Here is a 14,847-nt window from a genome sequence, read left to right on the forward strand (position 1 = left end):
ATGTTTGAAACTGGGTAGGTCTGTTGTGCACAAAATTTACATATTCAGAGTTAAGGCTGCATTAGTTAAAAGTATGACCTTTACCACAATATACACATTGGACAAAAAAGGCTTCAAAAACAACTGTAGTAGCAATAGGGACATCCAAGTTTTTCAACAAGCTAGTCATGGTTGTTAATGGTGTTGTAAGAGCAGTATAGGGATCTATTTCATGAATGCATGATGTCTCTCTAGGTACTATTGCTCTAAGATCTGGCCAATGACAATTGTTGTTAGAATTTTTCTCCAAAATATCAAAAACATAATTATAGGTATATTAACATCTAACATTTGTTTAGCAGTGGTGTCAAGACCATTGTAAAATGTTTCCAGCTGAATGCAATAGGGTATGCCATGATGTGGGCATTTCCTTAGTAATTTCTTGTACCTCTCCCAAGCATCAGGAACTGCTTCATCATCCATTTGTCTAAAGAGAAATTTTATTTCTAAACTTGGTACTCCTAGTTGGGGGAAAATATTTATTTAAATACTTCTCAGTTATCTCATTCCATGTTGTGACTGAGTTTGGTTGCAAAGAGTTGTACCATACTTTGGCTCTTTCTCCTAATGAAAAAGGACATAACTTCAGCCTTTAAGGCTTCATTAGAAATTCCATTAAGACGGAAAGAGTCAGTGACTTCTATAAAAGATATAAGATGCAAATGAGGATCCTCATATGATAATCTTGCATATTGACTATTTGTTTGTAACATATGAAATGGGCTTAAATTCAAAGTGGTCACCATCAATAGTGGGACTACGTATTCCAAGGTGTAATTAATTTAACATTGGAATAGTATAGTCCATGATGCCACCAGTCCTTGAATTTGCAAGCCTAATAACCTCCTCCTCAGGATTGGTATTGAATCAGGTCCGACTTGAGCTATTTCAGGTGTAGCTAGAATAGGCAACAAATTTCTTTGTTCCATTCTTCTCCTTCTAAAGGTTCTTTCAATTCCGGATCTAACTCAAAAAATAGTCCCATGAGGTATCCTTGGCATAGACCACTAATAATAAACACTTGATGGTAGAAAAATCAAATTTTAAAGTAATTTAATTAAAAACTCTTTTTGGCTAAAAAAATCCCGGACAACGGTGCCAAAAACTTGGTGTGTGTGGATCTATACTCTCAAAAGGCTATAATAACGAGTAAATCACGCAAGAATACATGGCATACAAGTATCGTCCAAAGCAAGTAATAATGGTAAGTGATACCAAATATCGTTCCACAGAGATGTAATATGCAAAGAGAGTCACAAAAGTTAACTTTAAAGTGAGATTTTAGAAAAGAGTTTTTGGAAGAAATAAAGCTTCAGAGAGAAAATATATTTGCGAGAGTTAGTAACTAAACACTGAAATGAAACAATAATTAAAAAATAGTATGGATGAAAGATCAGGTTGGATTTCAACAACGAAGTGTAATGAATATTGCTCTATAAATAGCTCTTTACAACACTATTAGATTGAATGACCTTTCAAAGAAGTGCATATTAGACTATATGTTGGAAGTGCACTTGGTGATGCATCAATTCCAAGCTAGTATAGATCTTGTCTTTCTTTCCATATAGTTTTGTAACCCATAAGATTACGGTGACTCTTTATAGCCTCTATAACACAATTAGTAAAAATATTTGCGTTGTCTTAATTCTAAGTCCAGCTTATCTGAATAAAATAACAAGTGTTAGTTTGTCAAAGATTACCAGATGAAATATTAATACCACTTGTAAATAGCGAAATAAATTGTTATTGACAAGCATATCAATTAACACTTAGCGTAATATCACAACCTTCATTTACACCCATACGAAGATGTTTAGTCTAGCATGACTGAATGTAAGTGCTTAAAAATAAATGACATAAATAGAAATGACTGAATGTAAATGACGTAAAAGTAAATTATGCACGAAAAGTAAAGAGAAAGTTGGAAAGGTTGCTGTATCAACTGACAGTGACGAAGAACACTTAAAAGTACTTGCAAAATGATATAAAAAGGTAACAAGGACCCAAAGCTTAGATGAAACTTTGTTCCTGATGACAAAGTGAAATTGTTCAAAGTGTTACAATTGTTCAAAAGATTACCTCCATATATATACTAGCACGAGGGAATCAAAAGTACTAGTGGATAATATCTATTGGTTATTAACCAGTAGGTAAAAGAAAAGATGCCTTAGCATACAGGATGCTTTAGTACAAAAGGTTAAGGTATCTTTGCAATGACATCTTCCATCAAAATCATCTGCTATCAGTACTAGAAGATGTCTTTCTTCAAAACTTGACTTTTCAAATTATTCAACGGGATTTAGCCAACTATGCCAATATCCAGTGTCTAGTGCTGCAGCAACATATACACCTGCTACAACAATGCTTATGTCAGCATTTGTTTCACCAAATACATAAAACAGTACCATCCCCGCATCCTAGCTCCAATGAATGTGAAACCATAAAATAAGACTAAAAGACTCAATATAGGATTGGGAAAGGTGTAAAATGAAGTGAAATAAAGTTATAATTAGGTGCTAAAGTGTATGCTTTTACATACTTATCAGCTTGCAAGAAGCATTCACTACATTCATCACCAAGGCAAACATATCAAAAAAGTTTTTAACACGGTCATGTTTGTGTACAACCTCCACAACTACCAACTAAAGTTGGTGAACAAAACAATGAGTATAATATGCCGATCTATTATCATTTGAGACCCAGAGCTTTCAACCCATTGAACTTACCACACATATTGCTTGTTCCATCATAACCTTGACATAGAGGCGAATCTTGGAGTTTGTTCTTTTTTTGGATACATCACTAGATTCATCAACTAACACTGTAAATACATCACCTCCAATTTATTTCATAATGGAATTCAGTATTTCTTTTGCAAAGCAATTGATAATCTCTTTTTTAAATACTTGGAGCCGTCATTTGATTTTTCTTTGGAGCATTTTCTAAAGTAAGCTTATGAATCATCTCATTCGTATTTGCAAGAAAGTTTAACAAGCCCAAAGAAGGTCCTTGATTTGTAGATGTCTACGACTCATCGTGCCCACAAAATGGTAATCCATATGACAACAAGAATCTAGCACAATCGATTGAAGCATTCAATAGAATGCGATATTCATTCTTGGCAAGTTCACTTTGCTTGTGAATGGTAACAACAACAGATTGCTTTTGATTTACCAAATATTTACATTTCTGTTGTGTTTTGTTGTAGAAACTATTGACATCACCCTCATGAATGTTAAGTCTGCCTCTGTTAAATCCTTCTGTCACAAATGTATCACCACCACCACGCCTTGTTCTTTAAATAAGTAACAATATAGACAATAAACTTTGTCCACTTTCACACTATACTTTAACCATCAAAATTCATCAAAACAATGAGGAACAAAACGTCTTAACTTGTCTCCTATCGAAGTTGTTGGAAACTCATGATCAATAAGAAATAAAACGTCTTAACTAAATGTATAAAAAATTACGTAAGATATAAATTAAAATATACCATAAACCCTAAAAATAGTAGATTAGTTTTTAGTATAAATGTAGAACAAAAGAATATTGGAATAATAGATGGAGGAGGAGGAGAAGAGAAAAAAAAAAAAAAGAAGCCTCCATTAGAGACGTAAGTTTCATGTTTGTTTTTTTTTTGCTTTGACTTTTCAAACATTAAGTTCCAATATCTACCCTCAAAGTTTCAATATTTATGGTTTCGTCTAGAAAAATCTATGGTTTCACATTTTAGCACCTGATGTAACCGACCCTTAACAAAAGAAAAAAAAAACTTGGTTGCATGGCTGTACATTCGCCTTTGTCTGCTGTCTAGCTATTCAATTTTAAAATCCTTGATCAAGCAAAAACATCAACAACTAATTGATTTCCCATTTAAAATCACAAAAAAAAACATGAAATAAAATTGTGGTTTGGGGTTCACGACTTTAGAATCAAGATGCTTCGATTAGCATTGCTCACGGATAAATTACTAGTTTTGTATAAAATCTAAAAAAATTATCATCAAAATGACTATTTTAAGAAAATGTTTGGAATTGCTTATTTAAAACAACTTATGTTTTTTCTATAGAAGTGTTAATCAACTTATGTAGTGGCAAACCGGAATTTTATAAAAAAAATGTTCGGATTAGCTTATGTCGGTACAACAACGGCTAAGCTGATAAAATAGCATATCATTTTTTTCCATCCAAACACTAAAAACTTCTTGTTACCAGCACAATACCAAAATAAGTTGATAAGTTAGAAGGAAGTAAATTATCAAAAACTTCTTAGCCGTAATGTCATAAGCTAATCCAAACATTTTTTTTATAAAACTCCAGTTTACCACTATATAAGTTGATAAACACTTTTACAAAACACTTTTACAAAAAACACATAAGTTATTTTAAATAAGCAATTTCAAACGCCCCCTTATTACCAATGCCAAAATTGTATAAGTATTTTCTATTTTCTCCATCAAAACACTAAAAACTTCTTATTATCGATACCACACAAAAATATATTAATAAACAAATAAATAAATAATCCCGAACACCACCTAAATCTTATCCCAATTTAAATGGAAAGGTAAAAATACCAATTAAATTCAGAAGTTGATCAATTAAGAAGTTAAATAAATAGAAGTTGGATCAAAAACGGTGTAAATTCAAAAGGAATAAAACTGCCTGCAACAGAAGCCCCCTCCAAATTTGATAGATATTGGTTGATTCAACGCGGTGGCCGGAAAATTCTCTCGAAAACTCGGTGTAAGAACGTGTATGTGGCAGGTTATGGCGGCGAGAAAATAGCAATTTGATTCAGTTACCAGGATCGGGATTTGATGGGAATTTGGAGTAGCTTCAGAACGGTGATTAAAAGTATATGCACATGTGGAAGAGGTAATTTTGTCGTTGTATCATCATCCTATCGTTGCGCATCAGAGAGTTGCAGCATTTTGTATAGACCATAAAATTCTGTTTGAGTAGATATTGTTGCGATCATGAAAGTTACCATCAGATTTGGCGATTCTTATTATATGTTTTTTCATGCTACGGAAGATTTAGGGTTTAGAAGCATGAGGAGACCAAGAAAGAAAAATATTTGGTATTCAGTGGTCCCCTTTTGTGTGATGCTATACAACTTTGAAAGCAGTCTACAATTTTAAAAGCCCACAATATCTTTCACTCGCTGGTGAATTTCGTAAACCTCTTTTGATACCTTAAATTTCAAGTTTGCTGCAGAGGCAGTCAGTCTAAAAAGGGAGATGGCTTTTCTCCCGTAGTAGCTTCACGTCCTCCCTTTCTTTTGTATGGTACTACTGCAGAATTTAGAAGGAAATTTTAATAATGGTAATAATATTTTTATTGAAAAACAATACAGTATAGTTCATGCATCCTTACAACAATAAGTGTGTGATAAAAAATTCTCTCCCCACTCACAGTTATGCCAAACAGGTGAACAGGTGGACTATGATGGCTTGTCTGCAGAGACTAGGCTTCCGAAAACACTATTTAATCTGCGAGATTCCGTGCATGCCATCTTAGATCACGCCATTTTTGTTATATTAATATAGTATGCTTGTTACTATTCAAAAGAGGACTGCTGAAAAAGGCTGTCCATTTTAGCATTTTGGATAAATATATTATAACCATCAAGGTGATGCCATTTATTTAGAGTTCTACCAGATTTTAACTACCTCATGAAGTGGCTAGCATCAACACTTCTGGTGATGCTATTATAAAGATAGAAGTCATCAAGAATATTTTTCCCTAGATCAAGAAAACCCCACTATCCTAAGCATATCAAAAAACATATCCCTGCAATTCATACTTTGAATTTTGATAAAACTTATTGGTAGAGAATGTGTTGGCTTCTATAAGCAAATGCATGCTCAGACAGTTTGTTGTTGCTCATCCCAGGGGATCATCACGAGGGACTTGGACCAATATCATCTATGGGTGTGCGATTGCGGATTCAAGATCACCATGTAACTTCCTCTGGTTTTTCTTGTGGTATTATTGGTTATTCAGCCTAAAGGTGTCATTCAAATATCAGGATCAATATTAGTTGGTTAATTATTGTTTTTTCCATGTTTTGGGTTCCCTCCAAGATTAATGAAGAGTAAGGTCAACATACCTAAAAATAATTGTGTTGAGCTACATATAAATATAGACTCATGAACAGCATACTCTTTATTTGTTATCATCTGTATTCAGGTGGTGATGGATAATGGCATACTGCAAGTGACGCTATCGAATCCAGAGGGCCTTGTCACTGGGGTACGATATAATGGCCTTGACAATGTTCTCGAGGTTCTTAATCATGAAGGTAATAGAGGGTAAGTTGCAATCTTAACCAATATATTATGCTTAAAATTGTAATAGCTTCAAGCTATCAATACATTGAAATTAGTTTGGAAAAATAAATTCAATAATGCAGGTATTGGGATGTGGTGTGGAGTGCTCTAGGTGAATCAGGAAGGAAAGGAGTATTTGAAGTGTGAGTTCTCAAACTCATGATATTAATATTCAGATAGAAGAGGCAGGGAAAAGAAAAAGAGAGAGAAATGAATGAATGAATGATGTGATCTATCCTATGTAGAAGCTAGATTTTGAGTCTATAATGATCTATCCTTGCAGGATCAAAGCAACAAGCTTTAAGGTAATAGTGGAAACAGAGGACCAAGTGGAGGTGTCTTTTTCAAGACCATGGGATCCTTCCCTACAGGACAAACTTGCTCCTATAAACATAGACAAGAGGTTCTTTATTGTCCTCTATGATGCTCTAGTTAATGCAAGTAACTGTTTGTACAGATTTAGTAGCGTAATTTTTATTCTGGTGATTCTTTTAGGTTTGTTTTGCTTCGTGGTTCCTCTGGTTTCTACACCTACGCCATTTATGAACACGTGGGTTCTGAAGAATGGCAAGCTTTCAGTCTTGGTGAAACTCGAATAGCATTCAAACTCAGAAAAGACAAGTAAACTAAGTTCTATCAATCATGTATTAGCTGATCACATGAAGATTTATGTTCAGATCAAATGAGAACTTGAGAAGTGCTCTTGGATTATGAGCTGAGTTGTACGTTTGGGCTTTGGATAGGTTTCACTACATGGCGGTGGCAGATGATAGAAGAAGATACATGCCCCTTCCAGATGATCGATTAGCAGGAAGAGCCCAACCCCTTGCCTTTCAGGAAGCTGTTTCGCTTGTTAACCCAGTTGTGCCTGAGTTCAAAGGAGAAGTAGGTTAATTCTTCTGGCCAATTTGACAATAGTTTCTGTTATATTTTTTTTCTTTATCATGTTCTTTTGTTTCTATTTCAATTCAGACAGAGACCATTTGTGGTTATCAGTACTTATCCGGACGTGGGATGCACCTGGTCCTCTGGAACTTCAAGTTCATTTCTCCTTTTCCTTTTTGTGAACTAAGCGGGAAAGTTAACCAGCAGTGACCAAATAATCTTGTGAAGCAGTTAATTAGTTGTTGATGTTCTGACTGGTTCTACATCTGATACTTATGTAGGTGGATGACAAGTATCAATATACTTGTGAGAACAGAGACCTCATGGTACATGGGTGGATATCGAATGACCCTCCAGTTGGGTTTTGGCAAATTACACCCAGCAACGAGTTCCGGACGGGGGGGCCTCTCAAGCAGAACCTGTGTTCCCACGTGGGCCCCACTTGCCTAGCTGTAAGTAACTTCTACCATGTTGTCAGTGTTCACATACTCATAGTAATGGAGTTGTATGTGTATGTGTATGTGTGCTCAAACTCTTGTGACTTGTGTTAATTGAAAAATGATACAATGACCAGGTTTTTGTTGGTGCTCATTATGCTGGGGATGATTTAGTTCCAAAATTTGGACAGGGCGAGCCATGGAAAAAGGTCTTTGGGCCGGTTTTTATCTATCTAAATTCAGCAATGTGTGGACAAGATCCTCTTTCACTTTGGGATGATGCAAAAAGACAGGTTGAGTAAGGGGGGAGAAATAATTTAAGGAATATGTTTTTTTTTATCAATATGTATTACATTCAATATTAAAATTCAATTATACCAGATGATGGTCGAGGTCAAGAGTTGGCCTTATAGCTTTCCAGCATCTGAGGATTTCCCAAAATCACATCAGCGAGGAAATGTTAGAGGCAGATTACTTGTTCGGGACAGGTAACTCAGGTTTTAGACTCATGACCTGGTTTCTTTTATTGTTTCCTTTTGGCTCTCAGAAATAATATTATATCAAGATTAAAATTGTCCTTATTTCAGATATCTTCACAATGATGACATGCCAGCAAATGGTGCATATGTTGGGTTAGCTCCACCAGGAGATGTTGGATCATGGCAAAGAGAATGCAAGGTGATGCATAGACTAACCCCATTTTTCCCACACAAGCACATGTTGGTCAACACAGTAGCCATCTGTGTTAGCATTTGTGGAATCCCACACAATTGTGTCTCTCCTCTTGTAGGTCCATTCAGAGAGTCCTACTTGTTATGTGCTATATTCACTAATTAAACCATCTGTAAGCAGTTTATGTTGGTAATATATGTGAAGCTCTTTGGGAGAAATCGAATAAACGCATCACAAATTTAATTTCGAGTTCAATGTAGTCATTGAATGTTTTCAAACTCAGAAAATACATACACATCATATTATGTTGGAAGTTAGTTTGCTTGACCTCATAAGTCAACATTTACCTCCTCTCTTAAAGAATGTTTAGATTGCAATTGAATTATGTCAAGCAGGACTACCAGTTCTGGACTGAAGCAGATTGCATTGGAGATTTCTCCATTAACAATGTAAGAGCTGGAGAATATAATTTGTATGCTTGGGTCCCTGGATTTCTTGGAGACTACCGATACCATGTTCCCATTACCATCACTCCAGGTTTCAATCCAAATACAAAATCTGCATGTCTTTTTAACAGTTAGCTGAAACCCTTCATCTGAGTGATGATTTGTTTTAACTTCCAGGCTGTGATATTAACGTGGGCAATCTTGTTTATGAGCCCCCAAGAGATGGTCCTACATTGTGGGAAATAGGTATCCCAGATCGGTCTGCTGCAGAGTTCCATGTCCCGGAGCCTAACCCCAGATACCGGAATCAACTTTTTGTCAATAACCCTAAGAGGTTTGGTTTCCGCTTACCAATCTGCTAGATTCATAGTAACTTGATTAAGAATGTGTGCAACCATTGGGCCTCAAACCAAGGTCTTGGGAGAATTGGTTGTACTGTCAAAAAGATATTCAAGAAAGCTAGAAATCTTATAGGTAGTTCTCTTCTAATGTTATATTGCTTTCTATCAGCAACTTTAGGCAGTATGGCTTATGGGAAAGGTATGGAGAGTTGTACCCTTGTGGTGACCTGGTGTTCACTGTTGGAGAGAGTGATTATCGCAAAGATTGGTTCTATGCTCAAGTTCCAAGGTACAGGTCCAACTGCATTGGTTATGTAGCTTTCTAATGGGCAAAATGCAACAAAGTTTGACAGTGTAATTGGCATGTAGAAAGTTTCAAATTTTCTTATTTTGTACCCATTTTGACCGGTAACGTGTTAATGATGTAACAGTTGATGCCTGGTTGTCTATTTACATTGATTGAAAAATATCTAATGGTGGATCAACAGATTGCCGGTCAAAAATATATATTGATCGACAACTTTGCACCTATTGCATCAAATGTTACAAGATCAATCAGTTACATTTCAAAATCAGTATGAATTAGAATATTTTGACACTTTATTAAATTGATTCAGAAAAGATATTATTTGTTACACTAGATAGAAAATAAGGCAAATTTCTTTGCATCTTACGGTAATCATTACAAAATATTATGGGTTTGATTTTGTTTCACAAAATTCCTCTCTGTCATTGTGGAAGGGTATTTAGATCTTTGTAGAACATTTTAATTAAACTATCTGTATCTGGCTGGAAGTTAAGTATAGATTTGCAGGAGAAAAGAAGACAATTCATATGAAGGAACCACATGGCAAATAAAGTTCCAACTCGAGAATGTCCAGCGTGCTGCTATTTATAAGTTACGAATGGCACTAGCTGGTGCAACTCTTGCTGAAGTACAGGTATAAAGTAGAGTTTTTTCTTTGCATGTATGGTTTATCAATTCTCGAACAAAGTTCATTGTTCTCATGATTGAGTAGTATGTATGAGGAAACAGTAACACCGAAAAGAAATAGAATTATATATCATAGATTGGGTTTTTTTAGTAACAGAAGGTTTTGTTTGTAGGTTCGGGTAAATGATCCAAACAAAGCTCGCCCACTATTTACAACGGGATTGATAGGACGTGACAACGCAATTGCAAGACATGGGATTCACGGGTTATATTGGCTATACAACATAGACATTTCAGGGGGTTTGTTGGTCCAAGGAGAAAACACTATTTATCTGAAACAACCCAGGAACCAAAGCCCCTTTCAAGGTATCATGTATGATTATATACGCCTAGAAGCTCCTCCTCCTTAATTAATCAATCTCACAACTCATGTTTCTTCCATTTTTTTTAAATGCATTCAAGCAAGCAAATCAATAAATACATGTTATCTCTTTATTTGTCTATTTGTAAATGTGCTGCTATTCATAGATTAGTTGATGTGGTAATTTTGTCGACAAAATGAAGTTTCGTTTTCGACTTGCAAGTCATTTAGCAGTTTTGAACTAAGGTATGTAAAATGTTGATTATGAATTAGCCACCGCATCCTCAATGGATAATGACAAATCTATAAACATTGTTTGATGATTTTGGTGTAAACAATAAATCGTCTTTGACTAGTAACACCGAAAATGTAAGATTTTAGGTATGTTTTTTTTTATCTTCCGTAACTCGTGTAAAATTTAGTATTTATTACATTAGATTTGGTGTCTCCGTCAAAGAGATGTGTTACGGATAATTTATTACATGATATATGTAACATGTAAACTTGTAAAAAGTAAAAAAAACATAAATTAAAGAATAAATTTGTTATTACGAATTCTGATGCAAAGGGGAGAAAAACAAGGAAATCTGATCAAACATAGAGCAAAACCAACATCTGAATAATGACAAAGACAGAAGATGAATGACTTTTGAAGAACAACTTGTGGAGCGAAGACAAAGGAAAAAAGCAGCTAGAATAAATCAATAATCAGATCGTCTTCACCTTCAACCACCAAGATTTAGCTACGACTTTGTGTATTCACTTACTTTACAGTGGATTCGTTCTAATGATATGATGTGTTTACATATCTTCTTCTCACTTACTTTATAGTGGATTTGTTCTAATGATTTGATGTGTTTACCTATCTTCTCCTAGATACGATATTTTACTTGTAAAAGTCTTATGATTGTCTGTATTGATCCAAGAGCAAAATGTCTTCAACAAAATCGAAGACTAGTTGAAGTGAGACTAAGATCGTCACCAAAGCGGACTGGTTTGTCATCTAGCCAAAACGAAGATCAATACAAGATAAAGTCAACTAGTAGTTTGACAAATATTAGTATTGACAAGATGAATCTTGAAGGACAAACTTGGCGAGCAAGTTTACTTCACCAACTTTCTTACTCCCTTTTTTGGTATGAGAACATGTACAACATGTTAGCCAAATCAAATACAAAAGCACTATTAATTAGTGTCCTACTTAAAGTTTCCACGACATACATAAAAATGGGATAAGTTAACAAAGTGTCCACATCAAACTCAAAGGCTGAAATGAAGAGTTTCAGGATGCATGAATCAACTAATCAAAATAAGACACATTATAGTTGGACAATATGCATTTAACGCAATGGTGGTTATAAAATGTCACCATTGTCATTCAATGTAACTCACCCGTTTTCAAAGGACATCTTTGTGAGTGTTTTTTAAACAAAATGGCGTCATCCTCTGAATAACTTATTTAATTCTTCAGATCTTAAAGAGTATTTTCTCCCCCCCCCCCCCCAGTTTTAGCAAATTTATCACAGTCAAATTATTTAGGATCAAGGATTTACTTTCCTAACTTCCGCAACAAATCTATAATTCTGTGTTTTACACAANGTTGGACAATATGCATTTAACGCAATGGTGGTTATAAAATGTCACCATTGTCATTCAATGTAACTCACCCGTTTTCAAAGGACATCTTTGTGAGTTTTCTCAAACAAAATCGACGTCATCCTCTGAATAACTTTCTTAGTTCTTTGGATCTAAAAGAGAACTTCCTCCCCCCCCTCTTTCAGTTTTAGCAAATTTATCACAGTCAAATTATTTAGGATCAAGGATTTACTTTCCTAACTTCCGCAACAAATCTATAATTCTGTGTTTTACACAAAATATAGAATCTAGAATTAAAAAGTGAAAATATGTTGTGTTTGTATTCAACTCTCCCCACTTCTACAAACACTTTTTGTATAGGTCATCCCTTCCAGGACCACATATACCATCTGATAGTGAGGTTCTAAAAGCATATATAGCTTCTATGGGCCAACCGGAACTGGTAGGCTCATCCTAATAAGCACAACCCATAATTGAGAGAGATGAGAGGTCTATTCCAATAAGAAAGGGGGAACCAAATCTTGGAAATGCAGCTTTGACTCATAGTGCTAAGACGAAAAATGAAAATGAGAACTTGGGTAGTGGTGAGCATGGAATTGAAAATTGAGAGGGTGAGGGAATAGAGATAGAAGAACATGAGATCTCCATACTAGCCACAACTAGTCGGGCATCTACGTCTACTATTGATCCACACTCTTTGGTGGTCAATATTGAACAAAGCAGTGAGTTGATACAACCTTACCCATCCACTCAGTGGTTTTTCAACAAACCATTTTTTCATTTTCACATGGGGACTAAGCATATACACTATCTAGTTCTCAATTGGCGGACATGGTTATTGAAAGAGGAGGACAATTGCCCAGTCCCCAGACTTTATTCCTACACAGTCACACGAGGATCCAAACTTTGAGTCAAATTTGTTCATTCACACTAGCACATGTCTGAGTCACCTCAATGTGCATGTGAGTCATGCTGGAACAGCCATAGGTGCCTCATCATTGAACATGATAAGATTGGTTGGAAGCCCTGCTAGAGTCAATATTTCTACAGCTCTAAGTGCAGACCCACTTGTTTCAACAAGCGTGACAACAGGTGCATTTGTTGCATCTTGATTACCACTTATAATAGTTACTAAAGCTGAATTCAATAGCTTTGGTGACTATTGTAAAGCGCAGTTTGAGAAAAATTTGTGGTGAAATACAATCTCTGAAGATGATTAATCAGAGTTCTATCCGGGCCACTCAGAGCTCTGGATTACCTATCCAGACTTTAGCTCAGAGCTCGGATATGTCCATCAGGGATTTGTTCAAGGCTTTATCAGAGAATCTTGATACATGATCAGAGAATCATGAAAGAGATCTTGCAAAGGTATACTCAAAGCTTGAAAAATTGGAGAGTTAACACAGTGTGAACTCATCATAGCTGAAAGAAGTTAAAGAATCAATTACTCAACAACCTGCTCCTATAGAGCTTATACAATCATCTGATTTCAACAAAATTAAATCTGAAGTGTCAAGTTCACTCAGAGGTGATCTCTCAAGAAGTTGCAAAGCTTCCTAGGCAAGTAGCCAGTTCATCTTCAATCTATTTCATATCCAGGGCTAACAGCTGAACAGTTATCAAGTATGAATGATGTGATCACAAAGCTCAATGAGAACCTTGATATAGCAATAAAGGAAGTTGTCGAACCTACCTGTTCTTATAAATATATTGACAACACTAACACCTGTACCTATTGCAGCTTCAATTGAGCTTACAGGGGTGAATGTTAGAATTAATGAGCTTGTTGCTTCTATTGCTTCACTCAAGGAAGATCTTAGTAAGACATCACTCTGATACTTGCAAGATCCAATCTAGAACATACAAAAGAAGGTTTGCTGATCAGGACCCAGATCACCAAGAGGGGGAGGGTAAGAGACAGAACATTGAGAAAGAGAATGTTTAGAGAAAGGTGGGTCTAAGTCAGTGGTGGATTCTAGATCAGCTTAGTGATTATGGAAAGCATTGTGAATGGTAAGTGACCAGAGAAAGACCAGATGGTATATTCAGAGTTTTCCCAGACTAAAGAAAGATTACATGGGTGAAGCTAATTAAATAAGTGGAAAGCTTTCATTCAAAGAATTTTGTGGATACTACTTACATGGTGATCAAAGTGACTAGAGAAGATGCGGTGGAATGTTTGGTTACCAATGTTGTGATCAAATTTTTCTTTGTATGATTTCCAAACTGCAATTGAATATAGAATGAAGAAAACTAATTTTATTGTTCCAAATACAGAGATGTTAGGACATATGGTTGCTAAGAAAGAGTATGTGGATATGATTTTGTGTATTTGGCTCATAGTGGAAGTGAATTGAAGATGTTTAATCTCACAAATATACCAAAGTATTCCAACTCAACCTTGAAATGGATCTATGAAATGTTGGAAGCTATTTCCATTCATCCGGTACTTAAAGACTTAATGATGAAGAAGACAAAATGAAAGGTTTTGTTTAAGGAAAATGATTAAAGAGTGTTGAGATGAATGCATCCAAGAGCCTAATCAAAAGAAACTCCTACCTAAGGATGCTTATATGCCATCTAAGTTCTTAGTAAATATTGACAAGACTTTAGGTGGTAGTTCAGACACAAGAAGTTAAAAGCCAGATCTCTATTTCAGTAGAACCGAAGTTTCAAAAGTCTGAACCAGGGCAACCAGAGATTAAAATAGTGTTATTCCCAGTATGATCAAGTAACAATGAATTAAACAATAAGAACAATAATCTAGAGATCAATCACCATGTATATTGATAAACTCTC

General features: G+C 35.3%; 1 protein-coding gene and 1 non-coding gene across 4 annotated transcripts; both read left to right on the forward strand.

Annotated features, from left to right (window-relative positions):
- The first annotated feature begins 388 nt into the window (after nt 1-388).
- LOC112510587 lies at nt 389-493 on the forward strand. The gene has a single exon (XR_003068965.1). It is a non-coding gene; the product is annotated as a small nucleolar RNA R71 (small nucleolar RNA).
- A 4,228-nt stretch (nt 494-4,721) lies between these two features.
- On the forward strand, nt 4,722-10,650 carry LOC112509781 (rhamnogalacturonate lyase B-like). Of its 3 annotated transcripts, none has more exons than XM_025114925.1 (16): nt 4,722-4,919; nt 5,940-6,007; nt 6,237-6,358; nt 6,460-6,519; nt 6,660-6,779; nt 6,872-6,997; nt 7,120-7,261; nt 7,543-7,713; nt 7,836-7,991; nt 8,080-8,186; nt 8,286-8,376; nt 8,766-8,907; nt 8,994-9,150; nt 9,327-9,446; nt 9,972-10,098; nt 10,265-10,501. In XM_025114925.1, exons 1-16 carry the CDS (start codon nt 4,862-4,864, stop codon nt 10,499-10,501), a joined length of 2,004 nt encoding a protein of 667 aa, XP_024970693.1. In that variant the 5' UTR covers nt 4,722-4,861. The 3 variants fall into 3 exon arrangements, with proteins under 3 accessions (XP_024970693.1, XP_024970695.1, XP_024970694.1); XM_025114927.1 differs by adding an exon at nt 6,131-6,141 and having other exon boundaries at nt 4,857-6,007; nt 10,265-10,650; XM_025114926.1 differs by having other exon boundaries at nt 4,857-6,141; nt 10,265-10,650.
- The last annotated feature ends 4,197 nt before the right edge of the window (nt 10,651-14,847 follow it).

Source organism: Cynara cardunculus, assembly GCF_001531365.2.
Source record: "Cynara cardunculus var. scolymus isolate 2C chromosome LG 3, CcrdV1, whole genome shotgun sequence".
In the NCBI taxonomy this organism is placed as follows: domain Eukaryota; kingdom Viridiplantae; phylum Streptophyta; class Magnoliopsida; order Asterales; family Asteraceae; genus Cynara; species Cynara cardunculus.